This window comes from Dicentrarchus labrax, unplaced genomic scaffold (genome assembly GCF_905237075.1).
Source record: "Dicentrarchus labrax unplaced genomic scaffold, dlabrax2021, whole genome shotgun sequence".
Lineage (NCBI taxonomy): Eukaryota > Metazoa > Chordata > Actinopteri > Moronidae > Dicentrarchus > Dicentrarchus labrax.
Window position 1 is genome coordinate 10,487,851 of NW_026136711.1, and position 19,602 is coordinate 10,507,452.

The following is a 19,602-nucleotide window of genomic DNA, read 5'->3' on the forward strand; positions in this document are numbered from 1 at the left end:
TGAGCATGCTAACAAAAGTAAATGACACAAAATGCATTACCTGAGATGCATTCAGGAGTAGAACCAGATTAACTAAAGACAAAGCAGTTGTTAATAAAACAGAGATTGAAGATTACAGAGTCCAAACAACTTATCATCCATTTCTTATTTATTTGCTAAGAAATACAAACAATGCAAACATCCTTTCCAAAGCACCCAATTAACATCTTCAGAGTCCCAATGTCCGTATCTGTAGAAAAAGAAAGATATCTGTATATCCTGCAGGAGCGCGAGTCAATCCATTTCTCAACACAACTGACCCATGAAAAACAATAAGAATTTGCAAAATACCTTTAAAGTGAGTTTTAACACCTTTTCAACACAGAGGATCTTAAGAGATTATGAAATATACAACATATCTGGTTAAAAAAGCAGAAGGAAAGAGGGAAAAGGGGCTTTACAGTATTTACAAATGTGACATTGTCCTCATTAAAAATATACTGAGATCTGCATCTCATCTGTGGTATCCAAACGATTAGAAACCAAGTGTGTCACAGATGCTATAGAGAAACCGACTGATAAAATAGTCCTGTTGTGTTTCAGTCCAGTTCTGCAAAAGGCAAACAACCTCAAAAGGGTGCGCTGGGATATAATTTCAAAATATACAAACAAATAGCCAAAGTGACATTCATGTACAATATTGTAGTCAACCAAAAAGGTTGCTCTACTCAATATAGGGCATAAAAACTGTCTCTGGGACATAACATGACACATGGCTGTCATGGAGGCTATAGCCTATATTTGGAGTGAATGTCACCTACAGTACATGCAGAGGTGTAAATTAAAAGGTGGTGTAACCATGATGCCCAGTTGGTGAGGCAGACAACCTCAAACACATTTTATTTTATAAAAGCATCACATTATGCTTCTGTCCCTTAGTATGCATCATATAGCTTTAATTAGTCTAATTTTAGTAAGTAAAATATAGTAGAATTTACATCATATTTAGGTGTTTGCCTAATTAAAATAGTGGGTAAGATCTTTGTCACCAATATAAATGAGTGTAAATTGAACTGAAGTGGGTTCACCCTCCACAACAGCCCCAGTCTGCGTGTACAAACACAGTTTGGGCACCAGTCTGTGTACATTCTGAAACAAGATGTAATGTGTCTTTGGCAGTATTTTGGGGGCAGCGCGGTTCAGATGACACAGTATGGCTCCATGGGTGTCTGTGTTCCCAGACAGCAGGGGAAACAGGCTCTGAGGCGCATCCGGAGCTCCTTATTGAACAGGAAGCTGATGATGGGGTTCGCTCCCGCCTGGGCGAAGCTCATCCACACCGCAGCGGTCAGGTAGAGCTGCGGGACCGGAGCTCCGCGCACAAATATTCTCAGGTAGCAGGCGCTTATGTAAGGCGCCCACAGGACGAGGAAAGTCAGTGTGATCATGTAGTACATCTTCCCGATCCGTTTCTCCATCTTGAACTCGTCCAGCACCAGCAGCCTCCTGTTGCCGAGGTGCGACGTTTGCCTGATGCCCACCAGCGTCGGTGGGGTGGGTCCCCGGCCGAAGCCGGCGATCCAGTTGGCGGCGGCCTGTCCTGTGGCACCTGGGCCGTGGAAGGTCCAGTTCTGGCTGATGGCGGGGACCAGCTGCGCCGGCTTCATCTTGCGGTGATCGTAGACGAAGCACAGCATCTTTATGTAAACCACATGGGTCGTCCCCACGATGACGGCCAGCATCAACATGAAGCCCAGGGTGTCGTTCGCCTTCACGTAGCGGTGCTCGAAGGTGCACTGCTCCTCCTCGCGGATGAACTTGTAGGTTCCCACGTCGAAAACCGGGGGGAACGCCATGGCCACGGAAAGGGTCCACACCATGCAGATCACCGCGACGCACGTACACAGATTCATCCGCTTGTAGTAGAACCTGTGGTGGGCGATCGCCATGTAGCGGGTGACGCTGACGCAGAAGAGCAGGAAGGCGACGTGGAAGCAGAAGAGCACCGACACGAAGGCGACGATCTTGCAGCTGAGCGCGCTGTACGGCCAGGAGGAGCCGCCGCCGATCGATGCCATCACGAAGGGGAAACAGACGGCGGAGCGCACCACGTCCGCCAGGCACAGGTCCAGGAGGAAATAGTAGGGAGCCTTGTGCAGCGAGCTGTCCTTCAGCAGCAGCAGCGACAGCGACGCGTTTCCCAGCAGGCTGATGCCCATGATCAGACCCAGGGAGGCCAGCTTGACCGCAGAGGCCGCGGACGCATAGTTCTGTAAGGACGGGCTGCTCCCCCCAAACTCACTTGCGTTCGCCATCTATGCAGCCGAGGTCGCGTGTATCCCCACATCAATTCATCGACGAGCGGTAGTATCCTGCCAGGGCTGAAAGGGAAACAAAAATCAAACACGATCCGCCGCCCCTTTCACAGAAAAACACACTCAAATTCCACTCAGACGCATCCGTTCAACGTCGGCTCACATCCATCCCGATGTGCTGTGATCCCCAGCACAAAAAACAAACAAACAAAAGCATTCAGTATTTCTTCTTTTTCTTCTTGTCCTTCATCTCACAAGTGTCCGGTACAGGAAACATCCCTGTCTGTGGTTCCATTCTCTGCTGAACAGGGGCAGCCCGCTTTGGGTTTCATACACCATCTCGGAAGGCGTCCGTTCAGCAGACGAGCGGCTCAGAAAACACATCTCAGTCCGCACCGATGGCGGAGGTCTCCCGTTCGTCTCGAGGAATAAAAGAACACACCGTGCCGTGCGGAAGCATGGCGCAATTACGCATCCACAGCCTCAGCAGCGGCTGCTAAAACATTAGTTAGGTTATATATAGCCCAGAAAGGAGACAGTGCTCTGTAAAAGCCGAGTGCAGATCGGGTGCTTGCAGAGATGGGAGCGCCAGTATGGATCCAGCAGCGGCAGCAGCGTCTAGCCTATGCGACGCACGTCCGCTCGCATGTAGTGAGCAGGCCTGGGATCAGCCAGGAGACTCATCTGCCGGTCCTTGTCTAATGCAATCTATATAGGACGTCTGTCTCCACGCGCTGATGAGATGCAAATGGCGACAGATTGACAGAGAGGTCCTCTGACGTTGCATAATATTTGGTGTGCAGGGTAAAAAAAAAACTACTAAGATACTGTGCAAATATAGGATTATTATGTATTCTATAATAATCATAGGAGTATTATAAGAAAGTCAAGCACACACAGCCCATAATATTAAGCTACACAGAGAACATCTCTTTAATAAAATGAGTTTCTTGAAAGATATAAAGAAAGAGAAATAGTAACACTAAGCTTCTTAACAGATACATGATTTGTGGTCACAAGTCACTGTGTCATGTAACACACTACATGCACTGCAACTGTAATCAGTGTTTCACATTTAAATATGCTATCACATGTTTCTTACTATTTACTTAATAATAATGTGACAAATAAAAATGGAATTACCAGTTTAAGGTTAAAATAAACATATTTAATGCTAAATGAATTAGAGGAATTCTGCACTTATCACATTTGTATGGTTATATTCTAGGTTTTTGAGCAGTTAACAACCTGAAAGCACTTGTGCTCACTTTGGCTCCTTGGATTCGACTTCGACACCCCTTAAATGAAGATGTGCCTTTTTAATGGGGCCACAGAAGAATAAGATAACACGCTCATATAGAATAAACTAACCAAAACACAACATTGATCCATTAAACAAAAAGACATCCAGACTAGCCCCACTCTCTCCCCTTATTGTTTTGAATGATGCACTCACAAGGTACACTGAATTATTGCCAGCCAACACGACGTCAGCACTTATAGCTACAGTTTAGAATGCAGCGGATGAGAGAGACTGTAAGACGACACAGGTGGAGCTAACAGTGTGGGTTCAAATAAGGTAAAAAGTTGCATAATACAGCAAAGTGGTGTGTCAGAAGATAATACTGCAGTGGAAAAAGTGGGTCTGACAAAGATGATTATATTTGATGTCTTTAAGAAGAACGGCTTTAAACCCTTTCACATTATTTAAAGAATCTTGAACTAAGAGAAAAATGAATGGTTATGTGTTGGAAAAAAATTCTTTTCGGGATAAAATCCAGTATCAAATAATCTACAATATGTTATGTTAATATATTAAAGGTGTTTCAGCTGAACTTGTGTACTTTGAACTTCACTGTGACAGGGCTGCACCTGCTGCTGCAGTGATTCACCAGCACCCCCTGCAGCCAGCTCCAAAGAACATCACAAGCATATAAGAAATCAGGTATATTAACCCTTGGTGCTGTCTTACACACAAATATTGGCCTTTTTGTGAGAATTAACACTTACATCAGGACCAAAAATGAAACCCACATGGCCATGTCTGAACTCAGCTCAATGCTCTGTAACACTCTCCACATTAGGCCAGGTATTCATATATGAACCCTGTGACCACACTGGAGCCTTAACCAGTCAATTCCAGAGGAACAATTAAAGAAGGATGTTCAGGCAGATCCTCAATCCCAGTAACACCACCAGATCCATCAAATGAATGGTTCCAACTATCAGAAATAATAATACATTAAGAAAAAAAAGGAAAAAAAAGTCCTATTATTAGATGTGGTTGAGTTTAACAATGGCTTTTCCGTTCACAGTAGCCGGATGGTTAATTGCTGAGATTTAGATTGCTAGAAATTCAAAACTACACTTCTTGTTTGAGAGCTCAAATGCCCAAAGAACAAATATGCCTATATAAATACACCATAAAGCATATAAAATATCCACACACTAATAGGACATTGTATAATTAAAACATGCACATTTGACTGTCCTTATAATTTGAGTCTGTGGAGTGCTGGGCTAGTTTGATAAGCTCACTTACAGTAGACAGATCTCTCTAGGGAATGGGGCTTCAACTGCGATTGTCTTGTCAGAGCTTGCAAAGCACTTTCACCAAAGTGCCCTAAAACAGGCTACAAGGGGCTTGAGACTGAAGATAGTGGAATGAGATGATGCTTTACTCAGGAAAATAAACATGCCCATTTCCTAGTCTGCACAAGTGGCAATCACTCTCCTGGTTAGATAAGACATTCTTGCTTAGTACTCGCTGCAACTCTTGACTATTGAAGTAGAGGTAGGAAACAAATATACGTAGATAGAGTCAGTAAGAATAGTGCAATTCCCAGGTGCATTCAACAAATGCCTACCCCCATCAAATGTCTATACTCTGGTAAGTTGTTCTCTCCTAGTAGGGCTCCACATGTTTAGTAGTAGTTGTGCCTCCTGAGACAGGAAGTAGTCGTATTAAATTCCACAAACAAAAGAATCAATTGTCCTCATCTGTGGAAACGGTTCCCCAGGTCAGCTTCTCTTTCACGGGTAGAAAGAGACGTTTTGGTGTTGTAGCCTTGCAAGAATATCAAAAGATTACTGTAAATTGAAAAAATCCCCATAATAATCAATATCCAAAAGTAATAATACATTCTAAACATGTAGAGGAACTTATAAAATTGTCCCAAGGGCTGGAAAAGGACCAAGAGACAGTATATTCTAGGTCAAGACACACATGCCTATAAAAGCCATTTTGCACTGAAGGGGAATGCAAATCTTGTTTCTGGAGGTAACATTTAATGGTAAAATAATATCAAGAATAATGGTGATAAAATGATGCTTAATCAGCACAATAATTCACTTTATTGGTTAAGTATGCTAATGCTTAAAAGGAATGATCACACAGCCTGGTCTATTTATCAGTTAAACCCTAATATAGGCCTGCAGGTCAAACTGTTGTTGTGGTCTGGTTGGTAATGTGCTATATAAAGCAGTGGAAAAAAACCTGTGGTAACCTACATTTGTGTAAGTGGCCTTCGTTTTAAAGCCTAATTCTACTAGACATACAGTTACAAACACATTTATCTCTGTAGGAGCAGTTATCCAGTCTGCTTCTATGATGGAGAAAGAGAATGGTGGGAGATTTGTAATACAGGTTAGAGCTTTGATCGGGCCAAAAAACTCAGGCACAAATCTGAAAGAATCTGAAAGAATTCTGTGTGAGCTCAACTCAACCCCAAATTTCCGCTTAAAATAAATAAATATTTACATCATTTTAATTGTTTATTACAATCTAGCATAAACTACATTGTGCATATTATATAGTACACATTATTATCAAAACGAATAAATCACTAATTCAGTCATTAATTACAGTTGCATGAATTGTTATTAAAATATTAATTATATATATATATATATATTTTGTTCTGTGAGCCCAAACCGAATTCCTAATTCCTAACCTAATTCAGGTCAGTATCCCGAAAACCAGTCAGAGTGAGGTGTCCTCTTGTTTTTCCTGCTCTCTGGGAGGATGGACCAACTGCGACGTTTCTGCCCAGTGACGCACCTACGTCAGCAGTAGGTAGGCGGAAAAGCGGCAGCAGTGTGTTTCTGTGTATTTGGAGATAAAGCCAAACCGGGTGTTTTTATCAAGGAGATTCATACAGGGGATATAAAACTATATTAGCCGTTAACCCTGCTGAAATGGCGGTTCCTGCGGGTCAAACAGATCTTCAGACGGACAGAGGCGGCCTGAGCGGTCAGACAGTCCCCTCTGAAAACAACATTGACATCGACGAGAAAGAGTTGGAGAATATCACAAAGAAACACCGAGAAGACGAGACGACAGCGCTGCCTCTGCACTCACCTTGGACGTTTTGGCTGGACAGGTAGGCCTAATGTTTGTCCCTTCTTCCGCGTTGTCCGTCAGTTTAGAGTTTCAGGACGAGCAGGAATGATGGAGGAAAAAAAAATATCATTCAAGGCCACAGCTTTCCTTTCAGCAGGCCTCCTGGAGCAAATGTAGCGGGATAGTGTTTGCGTCTAACATGACCTTCTTCTACTCACAACACCGTGTCGGACTACTCAAAAAAAGTTATCTTTTTTCACCGCTGTATTGTTATCCAAGGTACTGACTCCTGCGTAAACACGGCGGACATGTTCTCTTGTTATTTTGTTTGGTATTCACATCTGTTATTCACGTTACTTTAGCTCTGTTTCCCAGCAGGGGAGCATGAGAGGAAGAAGTTAAAGTATACAGGCTATGTGTAGGTTAGCTGTGATACATTGTAGCTTTACACGGGGCACTTTCTCATTAACGTTAGTGTCTTTATAGCTGTCAATAAAATGCATGGTAAACGTTACATTATCTCTCCTTCTCTTTATGAGCTCATGGGAATGTTGTTTGTCACATGCTGTTTATTGGTTTATGTTTTGTGATGGAGCAAAGGTTTTGACCCTAGTGAATACAGCCTTATAAGCTGTTTTTAAAAGGACCACAGACTCCATAAAGACTGAAACATTTAGTCAGTTAACTTATTAATCAGTCAGCTGAAAACTAATCAACAGCAATTATGCCAGTATGAGTATTCTCTGGTTCCAGCTTCTCACTGTAAAACAATAAGTCAATTGAAGTCTAACGTTTTAAGTAAAACTAACTTAATGTTGTTAGTTAAAAAAGTCGCTTCTTTAATTTTAAATGACATTGACAAAATACCTAGTGAAATGTACTTAATCAGAAATGTTTCTTTAACTTACAAAACTAAGTTAGTGTCACTTACTTACAGTGAATGTGACAGCTGTTTTATTATACCGACATATCTGGGTTTCGGACTGGGGGAAAAAATTCAGAAATTTGAAGACGTCATATTCGGCTCGCAGAACTATTAATTTCCATTTATCACTATTTTAAATATTAAAGCGTTAATAAAAAAGAATTGACTCTTCACTCTATAATGAAATGAATTAGTTGAGTTAGTTGCAGCCCTAATTTAGACAGATAGGTGTCTGAAACGTTTTAGCACATTTTTCACTGTCGTTGGAGCTATTTTATCAAAAACTAGATTAGAATTTGGAGTGTAAGAAAGATATAGATAAATATTGTATTGTGATATTTTATTTTATGATATTGTATCGATTCTAAAAACACTGTATCAATTTGTGTTTAAACCTCCAATTTTAACTCAGATTTAATGCATATGGTGGTGTGTTCTTTATACTATGACAGTTTTTCACAAATCTAGCTCAATTTATTGAATTGTAACCCCTGTATCATGATATAGGAATAGGAATAGAAATCCTGATGCTGTAAAAGTGTATGTCTAGTCATGGTTTAAAAGAGAAAGTGAAAATAAGAAATAAGTAATGTTGTCCACTGGCATCTGTTCAGGAGCCAGTAGGCCAGTTTTTAACCTAAACTATAAACTGTATTTGTGCAGAACTTGGGTTGTTGGTTTAATTACCATATGCACTCATTAAAATAGATAAACTGACCATAAAAAACCCAAAACCTCAACCCTGACCATGTTTTGTGCAAGAACAGCAGAGTCAGCTGCTTTATTTCCTTGTTTCTGTCACACTATCACCACTGAGGGCTAAAACAGCTTTCACTTGTTCTTGTAGGTCATTACCTGGCACGACGGCTGCAGAATGTGAATCTAATCTGAAGAAGATCTACACCGTGCAAAGTGTGCAGGTGAGATTTTGTGTCCGTTTAAGGAGCTTCATCATCTTAAGAGCAGAGAGATCAAATGCATGACTTGGCTGAGAGTCCAATTCGCTTCAGAAGAGCTTCTTTGATGAAGGGGAATAAGCAGTTCATTGGTTCTTAAAGCTACAGCAGGCACAGTTGGTGGGGAAAAAAATAGCTATTTTATCAACATAGTGCACAGTTTGACATCAGATTACATCAGCTTTTTCTGGTGAAATTTAAACCGTTTTAACTGCTGTTGCTGTTGTTACTGCAAATGTTTAAAGTTGAGTAACATTTTGTTGTGTGGCAAGAGTGACAGTAGGTTCTAAACTGTGTGTCTGCTATACACTGCCTTTTGATATGATGTTCCGATGGCTTGCATTATGTTATGGGAAAGTCTGTGTGTTGTTTTAATGGGGTCTTTCAGGATTTAAACTATAGTAATGCAAAGGGTTTGTCTCATCATCGCCAAATTCCAAAACCCAGGATTAAAACCTGCTATCTGTCAATTAATGCACAGATTTTTTAATATGAAGCTGGGCAGCATGCATTTGGCCAGTTTTGTTTACATTGCTGATTTTTGTAAACATGGAAGTGAAACAGGCTTGTAGTTTCAGTTTGAATAAGCTGAAACACACCAAATACCGGAAGTCAAACTCTTTCATTTTGTGTGTATATGATCATTGTACTGATTGAGACTTTAATGCTAATATCCAAAGCTTTTCACAGGTTGTCACCCTCTGCAAAACAATGATAGTTCTATACATGTTTCTTCCAAGGTGCCTACCTTAACAATCAGCCACTGCAAAACCTGATAAATGCACTAACAAGCACACTGCATACAAAACAACTTGTAAAAAAGCTTTGCTTTTAGCGTGGGGTCTCTTTTTAGATTTGGCTTTACTGCCATTGTCAGTATACTATAGCAGTGCTTCCCAAGTAGGGACGCCTAGGAGTACTTTAGAGTATTGCAGGGGGTACCTGACATAACATAAAAAAATTGAATTTAAAAGAAGTTATTTTTATTATTTTATATAATGCATAAACATTTTATATTCGATATTTCTATTTTCAATGCAGTTGCTAACTGCTGTAAACAGTTAACCAGCAGTTTGAACTGTCAACTGCAGTCACTTCCCTGATTCAGATAATTATAAATTATTATAAATAGTTACTAAATTTAATGCAACTACCATGCTCTCTTAGTGTTATTACAACATGTGCCATGAATTTAGTGATGGATTCTAAACAGTTGCAGTGAAGCATTTAAGGGTTTTTCTTAATAAATCAGACACTGATGGTGCAGCGCTGTACTGAACCTCTAAGTTTGTTTTTTTCTCCCAAAAATGTTTTGCACTGGTCACGGGGAACGTGGCTGAAATTTCACTTGCATCGTGTGGCCGATCTGATAATTTCACATTTTTGTGTTTTAAAAAGAAGTTGATAACCTGCAGTTTATGCACACCTGGGGGTAAGAAGGCTAAGTTGTAGAGTTGAAGTTGATTTTATGACTTTTTCTGTCCTCACAGAGCACTTGTAGAATATGTATGGCAAATTGCAATCGTGTTGTCTTCCTCTCAAACTGAAAAACATCCACGCCAGCAATGACATATTTGGCTCTCTAGTCTACACTGCATGGCTCTGCCTAAGTCATCGTCATGAGTCCTGAGAACAGCTGCTGCACTTGTCAATGAAAAGCAATGTTGCCATCATATTATCAGCTCTGTTTATCGGCTTTAGTTTGATTTGATTTCAAACTGCATGAAGGAGGGAAACCTTGTATGACAGTAACAGTAACGTTGTTTTTAGCTTTAAGAAAGAAAATCAACTCTTTTCTGTTTGCAGATGTTCTGGAGTGTATACAACAACATCCCTCCTGTCACAGCCCTGCCTTTGAGATGTAGCTATCACTTAATGCGTGGAGAACGGAGGCCACTTTGGTGAGTATATTATTATAGTAAATATTATGATAATGTCCCCTGAACAATGGCTCGAACGGAGGGAAATTATGACTGTAGTTCATGCAGTAACATGATAAAATGTAATACACACACTAAACTTTAAAGGGGTGTAAAATATGTATATGTATAAGTATATCATAAAAGCTTGAATTATTACATTGTTATACTTTGGATTGATTATATAGCTATGGTTATTATTATAAGACCATCAGTTATAAATGGTATGGCAAATATTAAAGGTTCCTCGTGGAGTTCTCGACCTCTACCTCAGTTGTTTTTTTGTTTTTTATGGGTCCCCATTTTGTCATGCCAGAGGTTTCATTCTATTCCATACACTATTCTGACATTTAGGTGGCAGCAACACACTACAAAACACAGCAAAATACCAAAAAGGGACTGAATCAGACTGCAACCAGTACACATGATGTTAACAATGGATTAATTTAAAGTACTTGCAAATGTTTTAGGAGGGAAGGAATGCCATTAACATGTTTGTTAGACCTCAAGGAATTTATAAACATGTATGTTTTACAAGGAACTCCACAGGGCCCTTTAATGTGATGCCAGTACTAGTCAGGAGTTTGTTACATGAACCGGTTTTTACAACCCATTCTGAGCGGTGTATTGTGATAACCAACATTTATCTCTACTGTATGTCTCTTGAATGGAGTTTAAGTAAAATGTGTATTTAAAATGTTATGTAGAACCTATCACACGGTTAAGGTTGCATTATATCATTTTTCCTTTAATCTTTCAAACCAACAGGGAAGAAGAAAGCAATGCAAACGGAGGAGTATGGAAGATGAAAATACCAAAAGAAAGCGCTGTAGGTGTTGTGCTCTGTTTCACATAGTAGTATCACATGTTAATATACAGTAGTATATATTTAATACCTGAGTTACTAATTAGCTCCTCTGTGTTCTTCTTGTTTCAGTCTGCAGTTTGGAAAGAATTGTTACTTGCTACTATTGGAGAGCAGTTTGCAGATTACTGTGCCTCAGGTGAGCTACTCCATACTTGGTGTTTAATGTTTGTGTTTTCAGGAGAAGATTTATTCCCCCTCAATGAAAGAAATATGCTTTTTCCCAACACAACAATTGCACTGATGAGTATTTGTTTACTGTTTATTTTCCAGACGATGAGGTTGTTGGCGTCAGTGTTAGCGTTCGAGATCGGGAAGACGTTGTACAAATCTGGAATGGAAATGCATCTCTTGCTAACGAAGCAAATATCTTGGGGAAAGTCTATGAGCTCCTCCCGAACATATCTTTTAAAGCTGTTTTTTATAAGTGTAAGTATACACGATTTTTTCCACTTACATGTATTGAACCTTATGCATTTAGGAGCTCAAGTTTTACAGATGCCTTGTCAGAAATCATGAATCGAGACTGTTGCATCTGAAGTGTGGATTAACTGTGCACAACGGAAGGACATAGTTCCAACCAGAGCGTGTACAGTAAGCATGCCAGACGATGATTGAGGGAGTGTACATGGCTGTAGGCTATTCAGGGTTGCATCAAGAAAAATGGCCCACAAATACTTTACATTCACATTGGCCAGTCTTCTTACTACATTTTGAGTGTGTTCCCAATGTGTTCCCAAAAATCTAATGAGCTACTACGTGTTATTGTTTTATAACCCTCATTAGTATAGGCGCGGCTCAGCTTGCCCGAATGTTTGGCAAACACGCACAGACCAAATATATTTATTCCTATATTTCTTTAGCTATTGAACGGGTTATCAAAATACCCAGATTGAAAATTCTCTGGATCCAACCGGATCGGGCCAGTGTCTTTTGATTGAGGTGGTTGCATGAGGTATTTTTAATCTCACTGGGCTATTATTCTGATTATTAGTGGAATATTTATTTATTATTAGTATTAGTATGTATTAGGTTTAACTGGTTAGATCATATTGTTTGAACTGCTTAATCTGCGAGCAGTGAAGATCTTTGCAGACTCATGAGTCCAGTTTTTCATACTTTAACGTTGCAGTCTGGGGTCGGGTATACATTTTTTTTTTTCAAAACAAAAAGGCCATATGGTGAATGTAAAATGATAATTTTTCATGCCTGACAGGATTTATACTAACAATGAATCACTTTGACTTTTTCAGCACACATGGAGCATCATGCCTTTGAAGGAGGACGCTCAAGACATTAGATTGTAATGCACTTTTTTTTATTTTAACCTGAACTCTGTACCAGCCTTGTCGTAAAGGCACTGTCCACAACCTAATCAAGGATATTATTTTGCTTTCAAGGAAATGTTATCCATATATTTTTATAACTTTTAACGACTGATGCCTTGTTTCATTTTGATGTGGGTCCTAAAGCTCTGAGCTCTTCGGAGAATGTACATCCAGCATTAATCAGTTCGTAAGTTCATGTTGGTTTTTGACTTCCTCTTGTGCTCAACTGCACTGTCATGGTCCTGTTCTCTGCACGGCCTATGGACCTCACAATTCAGTCCTGGTATAGAGGTAGCAGCTACATAACCTGGTGTGCTTTAACTGTTTGATATTTAAGATATCTCAATTCATGTCATGTTTTAATTAAGTCCGCTTATTCAGTGCCAAAGCACTTCTCTGCCGTCTAAGAAGTTTGTATCCTAATGGTCTTTTATTCCCACTTAATTTTTTTCCCACTTCTGGGATAAAGTGAATGGGGATGAAGTGAACGTCCCGTTTGCTTTCTTGAAACTTCATCAACTGTGCATGAAACTTAAATCAGGGTAACACTTGGAAATATTGCACATGACTACCTATTCCAATCACAGTGTCCCTCAGTTATAAAGCCATCACCGGGAATCAGAACATATCCCAACACAGATATGGCCTGAAGAGACTCCAGATTTGGTGTCTCAGATGTCTTTAGTTACAGAGCAGAACCCGTCCTGAAAGGTGCCTCTTTGAATGTTGTCAGCCACACCACACTTTAACATTTCCCTCCCCACGTGTGTGGACGTGGACCCTCCGCTCTCCTGAATGGAGTCACGGATTGTTTAGTGCATTACTCTCAAGAGATACTGCACATTCTTGTGCTCAACTAGTGGTGCTCCTTAGTACTTGTCTGTCCCCCCCGTCCCCCCCCCCAAAACCGATGATTCTAGTTCGCTTACTGGACCTTGTCCTAACAACCATACACACAGACAGCATTATTTGCTTTAAAGGAAGTAACATTAGGTCATGCTATTCCCATATTTAGCATGACTTTGTAGATATACTATGTCAGATTTGATCATTAAGAAATGTCTAATAAATGTGGTGAGTTTCAGTAGTCATTGAGTCAATGTAGACTGCTGCTTCAAAGCAAAGTACACTTTAAACCACAATACTATACATCCATTATGATAAATACCAACACTAGTAATAGCAAAACATATTTTTCTATCTGATCGCTTTAGAAATCTGGGCCATTTTATGAGATTTCATCACCCAGCCTGACTTACCTTCACTAACACAGTTAACATACTGTTGCTTTATTGCAGGAAACTGAATGCCACTGGTATTATTATCACACCACTTTTATAGATCCACTTTGGACTGGTTGATAAGTTGGTTATAAGGGGACAGTATTTCCTTTGTAAATATGATTTTTCGCAGTGACATGGACAAAGTAAATAAAAAATGAAATGAAAGTGCAATTATCTTTTGTGTTTCTATTTGTATAGTACAGTCAACAACAACAACAACAACACATATCTGTGAAAGGACAGTGTCGCCATTTTATTCAGGCATGTTGGGTGTGTGTGTGTTAATACCTCATCTTTCACTTACTACCAAGCCATTCAGTGCTGATTCATCACATTTAATTGTAGCAGTTACACAGTATACTCTTACTAGTGTGTCTCCTGAGGTAAGATGGGAAATCTTGTAAAGGTCAGAAAGCAGTGAGTAGCAATGGCTTTGCAATTAAGGTAAGACCAATTTTTTGAGTGTGTTTCTGAATTCACAGTTAATGCATGATTCTTTGTTTTTCTTTGTGCCTCAGTGTGTTAATAGACCTTTCTCACAATAGATATAGCAAAAAGCAGAGGTGTTACGGAGAACATTACCGATGACTCTGCTCTATTCAAATGCCCCAGTTAGTCTTGACAGTGTGAGTCAGCATGCACAATGCCAGGACTTGAAGCAGCCAAATGGATTTCAACCATTATTAATTACATTTTTTTAGTTTTTTTTTTTACACGTGTGCTTTTCCTACTGTGATGTGTCAAAAATGTATTCAGCTCTCATTATCATTATTGTTTTTGTTCACTTGGGGGCAGCACAACACAACATTGGCTTTATCACTTTACAAAGTTGATATGGCTAGTGTGTTTGCATTTAGCCTATTACCACATCCAGCACATACAGCATTCATTTGGAGTGGCGTTTTCTTTGTGGTGTCTTTTGTTGCAGCTTTAAAGACTAAATGTGGAAACATTTGGAGAAGTTCAGGGACTGAAGAAGACTGTCATATTGACTATTAAAACTGAACTTCATAGGGACATTATAATCCTAATTGTTTAGTAGCCAGTTGTTCAGCTCAAGTTCATATTTAGCAATGTGGTTGGAAAGAGGTCACTTAAAGACTGTGTGCATCTGGCAGTGAAGCTGCAACCATTTGAATACAGCTCAAAATGCTGTGGTGGTACTTCAGACCACGACCACTGATTGTGTCCTAACCATGAATGTTTAAATCCAGTGCATTACTTTAAGTTATCACATTCAACTATAAAATAAGTAAATTAAACAGTATTGTGTGTTGTGCTTAATCTTGGAATAGGACTTTTTATTGGTCTCGTTCTAGAGTCTCGCTCTAAACTTGGACTTGTCTTAGACTGGGCTTGTTTTGACAGTTGCTTTAGTCTTTTACAAATTTTTCTTGTTCAAATTAAGGACATCAAGCAACCTGTATTTAAAAGCTACCAAAATGACTTATTAAAGGCATAATGTTTCAGATGTGTGAATTTGGTTACATTGAATGCCTGTAAAACAGTGGAACACAGCTCATTGTATTTAAATTTTTAATTATGATATCTTGATAATAATACGTGTAATTAGACTTTGCATGTGTTTTTACATGGAGATACATATCAGCAATATAGGACATCAGAAGGAAAACCAGAAAATATTTTCTCCATAAAAGCTGATCCAGATCAGTCATATATCACACTGACACAACAGTGGGGTAAAGGTGAACTGCACTCAAACTGTAGAAGCACCAAGAAAATACAAATTTTAAGGTATTCAAAAGCATTTGACAGTATAATACAATTTAATGACATGTTAATGGAAAGGCCAAATTGTACCGCTGAGGTCAAGGAAAATGTTTATGACACAATTGTAATGGTCTCATGACAATGTCAAACCACCCACATATGCTGTTTTTTGGGGGTGGGTGGGGCTTTTATTGCCTTTATGATAGTGACAGCTGGAGACAGACAGGAAAGGGGGTGACACACAGCAAAGGGCCACAGGTCGGATTCGAACCCTGGGCTCGAACACTGAGCTAACCGGGCGCCCATGATGTGCTGTTTTAATGTTAATGTTAACACATAAAGACAAATAGCTTCTGTAAGTATGATAATTAGGACTGCTAAGCCATGTTTATGATGTCTTGGTTAATGTCAAGTTGTCATAACACAGACATCAAAAACAATGTAAACTTTGCAATAAAAATTACATAATTGTCCGACAACAGTCAGAAACATGCATAAAGGTGTCATGTCAGACTTATGCACACTCCTTCAAATGAAGTGTTACACAAAAGCTTATTGATGTTTAGGGAAATGCTCCTGTTTGTCTGTGATTTGCATTGTTGCAGAACCCTGGTGCCACATTTCAAATGCAACTTCTCAGTTAGAAAAGCCAAATTTTTCAATGATACTGTTGAAACGGTACTACTTTCTACAATCTGCCATAATTCATCACCTGTGTAAGAAATGTATGTATGCCAAAACAAAGGCAGTTTCAAGTTCATTACCTCCATCGTTATAAGACAAGTGTTATGGTTTCACAGTGCACTCCTAAAATACTAAAAAGAGGATGTGGGTTGAAGCTTGATGTTATTAGAATTTACCATGGTAACAGTGACATCAGGCCTATTTGTTATAAACACTGAGAATAAAAAAAACCTGAAAGCTGACTTTTTGTTTCGTGTTTGCATGTGCTTGGTGAAGTGAGAGGAGGGTTTCTCTGTTAGAACTGTTAACTGTTAAGATCTGTTAAAACATTTTTTAGTCATTGCACTGGCGACACATTTTTACATCTGGAGAATTTAACAATCACTTACAACAATGATAAATGGAAAAGTAAAATATAAATAAATCAGTTATTCATTTCCTTATGATTTTTTGTCAAAGCCACAGTGACTGAAGGAGGTCAAATGTTGCTCCAGAGCTGCAGGTTGCCTAGCCCTGGCCACTGGCTGTGGCCACTCGAGTTTATCCTACAGGCTCGGTTGAGTCAAGGGGTTTCAGTTGGTTGCTATCTCACCACCAGATGCCACTAAATCCACCTTTAAAGACACTGGACCTATTTTTCCATTCACCCCAAAGTAATGATGTAAATTTTCCTCAGTATCACTTGCATGCTCAAACAGCATCATGCATTAGTATCAGAATCATGCATAGGTAAATGGCATTATACATGAACTGCTGCTGAAGAGCATGGTGTCCACTACAATGGACAGATGTGTACGTTTGTTAAAAATGACACCTTGAAAAAGACATAGACATTTAAAGGTGGTTTGTAATGCATTCCTTTGTGATTTCATAAAATAGGCCTTCAAGGGTGAAATTGAACAAATAAAAACATGGTCACACTATTAATGTGTGTATCTACAACGGCACAATGGTGTACAAAGTTAGTTTGTCCTTCTTTCACTCATTTGAGAGTTTTTTTACTGCTCATTATCCAGAAAGCTTCTCCAGAAGTCTTGTCCCTTTCATTACATGTTGAATGCTACAGCCCCCAGCAGCACACGAAAAACACCGTATGAAAGCCATCCATCCCCCTTTGGGAATCAAGAGGAGCCCCTATTCATTTGCTTAATTACCTAATTAACAGAAAGCTAATTACTTTGTTGTGTGCACGCGTATGTGTGGAGAGGCTGTTACGTAACTGATAGTGATCCTCAATTAATTTGTAACTACACTCCATCAAGTCAGGGCCCTAATCCACACAACACATCACCAGCATGACACCAACAAAACATGATAATGAATTCAGACCCAGACACATGGCTGCTGGGCTCCACTGCACTCATAGATCCAGTATTGACATGCAGATCAAGCCAGTGAAGAATTAGAAAGCATAGATCACGCGTTAGATTGTCTTCATGACACCGTACACACATTTGAATGTTTTCATTAATTACACCCGACAATAATGTTTACAACCTTTTGAAAAAAAATGCTCAACAAACAAATCATAGCAAAACTCTAAATCCTGTTAGGAATATAATGGGGATAATATAGTTGTACCACGAGAGGTCAAATGACATGAAGCAGAAGAATGTGCCCTGATTCATATATTTGAATCCAACTCTGCAGCTTTGTACTCGAACCGGTGTGTTACTGTGGCTTAATGGGCCCTGAGGTCATTGAACACAGCATTGTGGTTGTAGGCCATGCAGAGACTGATGCATGTCTGTGTGCCTTCAGAGTACATATATATACTACATAAAGCCAACTCTCAGCTGTGGGATTGTGTGGGATGTGATTTTGTAAAAAATGATGGAAATATATTTTAAAATATGTATTACTATCAATTATCACTATGTAATGTTATATAATGTAATTACTATGGAATTATTATATTGTGTACCTGTAATACAAATTCAACCTTAAACCCAGTTAAAGACTTGGGGCTTTATCACCTGGTCTAATTCCTTCATTTCATTTCCTTGTTTTTAACAATTCTTTTGTCAAAATTGTTGTTTTTCAAATGTATATGTCTACAATGTTTACAGGGCCATTGAGGACCCAGGGGTATGTAAGAGTGTTTGTTTGTTTGTTTTTGTCATAGTAGGTAGGTAACAGGAAATAGTAGGCAATGTTGTGTTTTCCTGTTTCCTCATTTTGTGTTACCGTTACTATGAATTAACCTAGACAAAAGCATGAAGAAGTTTGTTTATCTTAGTTTCCTGTCACAGTTGATACAGTTTTGTAGGTGTGCCTAGGGTGCGGCAGTGCAGAACTTTGTTTAATATTGAAAATGAAGACGTGCCTGAAGCCTGTTGAAGATCACATTTCTGTGGCAAAACCGTTTTCAGGGATTTACTATTGTTATATGCTCTGAAAAGTTTCCAAGCATTATTATTTTAATTTCACATTTACATAACGGGTATGGGCTGAGGTATGCTGGCCAAACACCCATTGTACTGAAGGGTTAAGGATATTCATGTAGGTAAGAAACTGTGTAGTTACACGACAGAGGATAAACTCACATACTACAGATTAAGTGGTTAATCTGGGGAAATGTTATAGTCATTTTTCCTGTGACTGGGCATGGTCAGAGGGTGGCGCTCTCTACTAAGAAACAGACTTTCCTAAGAGGGTTCATCAGCAGCATTCCTCCCAGATGTAGCCATGATAAATGTAATGTCGTTCACAGTGAAATGAGCTGTGCTTCTCAGACCTTGATCAAGGGCAAAAAATGACTTAAAATATTTTCTCTTGAGGTTAAATTAATGTTGCTTTACAATGAGTGTTAACTGGACTGTTGAACTGGCCCGTGATAATTCTTATCTGCAGGGGCAAGTGACAGATTTTAATTACTGTCATAATGTTTTTTTGCACTTCTTGTGACAGTCATGTTGAGGGGAAACTGTTTAGGTGTGAGCAAAGACGTTTCAACCACAAAAAAAAGCAGAGATTCTAACTTTGTGCAGATTCAGATATAGTCATGTCCCCTTAGAAATATTCTGAAGAGAATTGGCCCGCCGTCGGAAAATACAGAGCCTGCACTCTGGTTATCTCCACTGTCATTTTCAAAACCATAATACCACCCCTCCTTCAACAGTTAAAACTCTTCACAAGTGAGATTAAAACATCTTTGATGATTATGTCAAAGCATTTAATTTTTTTTGTAGTAAGGCTTTGGAACAGTTATGATGAACCATAGATCCAAAAAAAAGAAGAAAAAAAGACAGGAGAATTTTCTGAAATAATAGAAG

The 19,602-nt window shown here is 39.3% G+C and overlaps 2 protein-coding genes across 2 annotated transcripts; one reads left to right on the forward strand and one right to left on the reverse strand.

Annotated features, from left to right (window-relative positions):
* Window positions 1-130: 130 nt before the first annotated feature.
* gpr27 (G protein-coupled receptor 27) lies at window positions 131-3,228 on the reverse strand. Its single transcript, XM_051414148.1, has one exon. It carries the CDS (start codon window positions 2,292-2,294, stop codon window positions 1,179-1,181), a length of 1,116 nt encoding a protein of 371 aa, XP_051270108.1. The 5' UTR covers window positions 2,295-3,228; the 3' UTR covers window positions 131-1,178.
* A 3,125-nt stretch (window positions 3,229-6,353) lies between these two features.
* Window positions 6,354-14,083, forward strand: LOC127371370 (eukaryotic translation initiation factor 4E type 3). Its single transcript, XM_051414152.1, has 7 exons — window positions 6,354-6,676; window positions 8,409-8,481; window positions 10,324-10,418; window positions 11,205-11,265; window positions 11,374-11,440; window positions 11,575-11,730; window positions 12,555-14,083. The coding sequence occupies exons 1-7, from the start codon at window positions 6,492-6,494 to the stop codon at window positions 12,599-12,601; spliced, it is 684 nt and encodes a 227-aa protein (XP_051270112.1). The 5' UTR covers window positions 6,354-6,491; the 3' UTR covers window positions 12,602-14,083.
* Window positions 14,084-19,602: the final 5,519 nt, after the last annotated feature.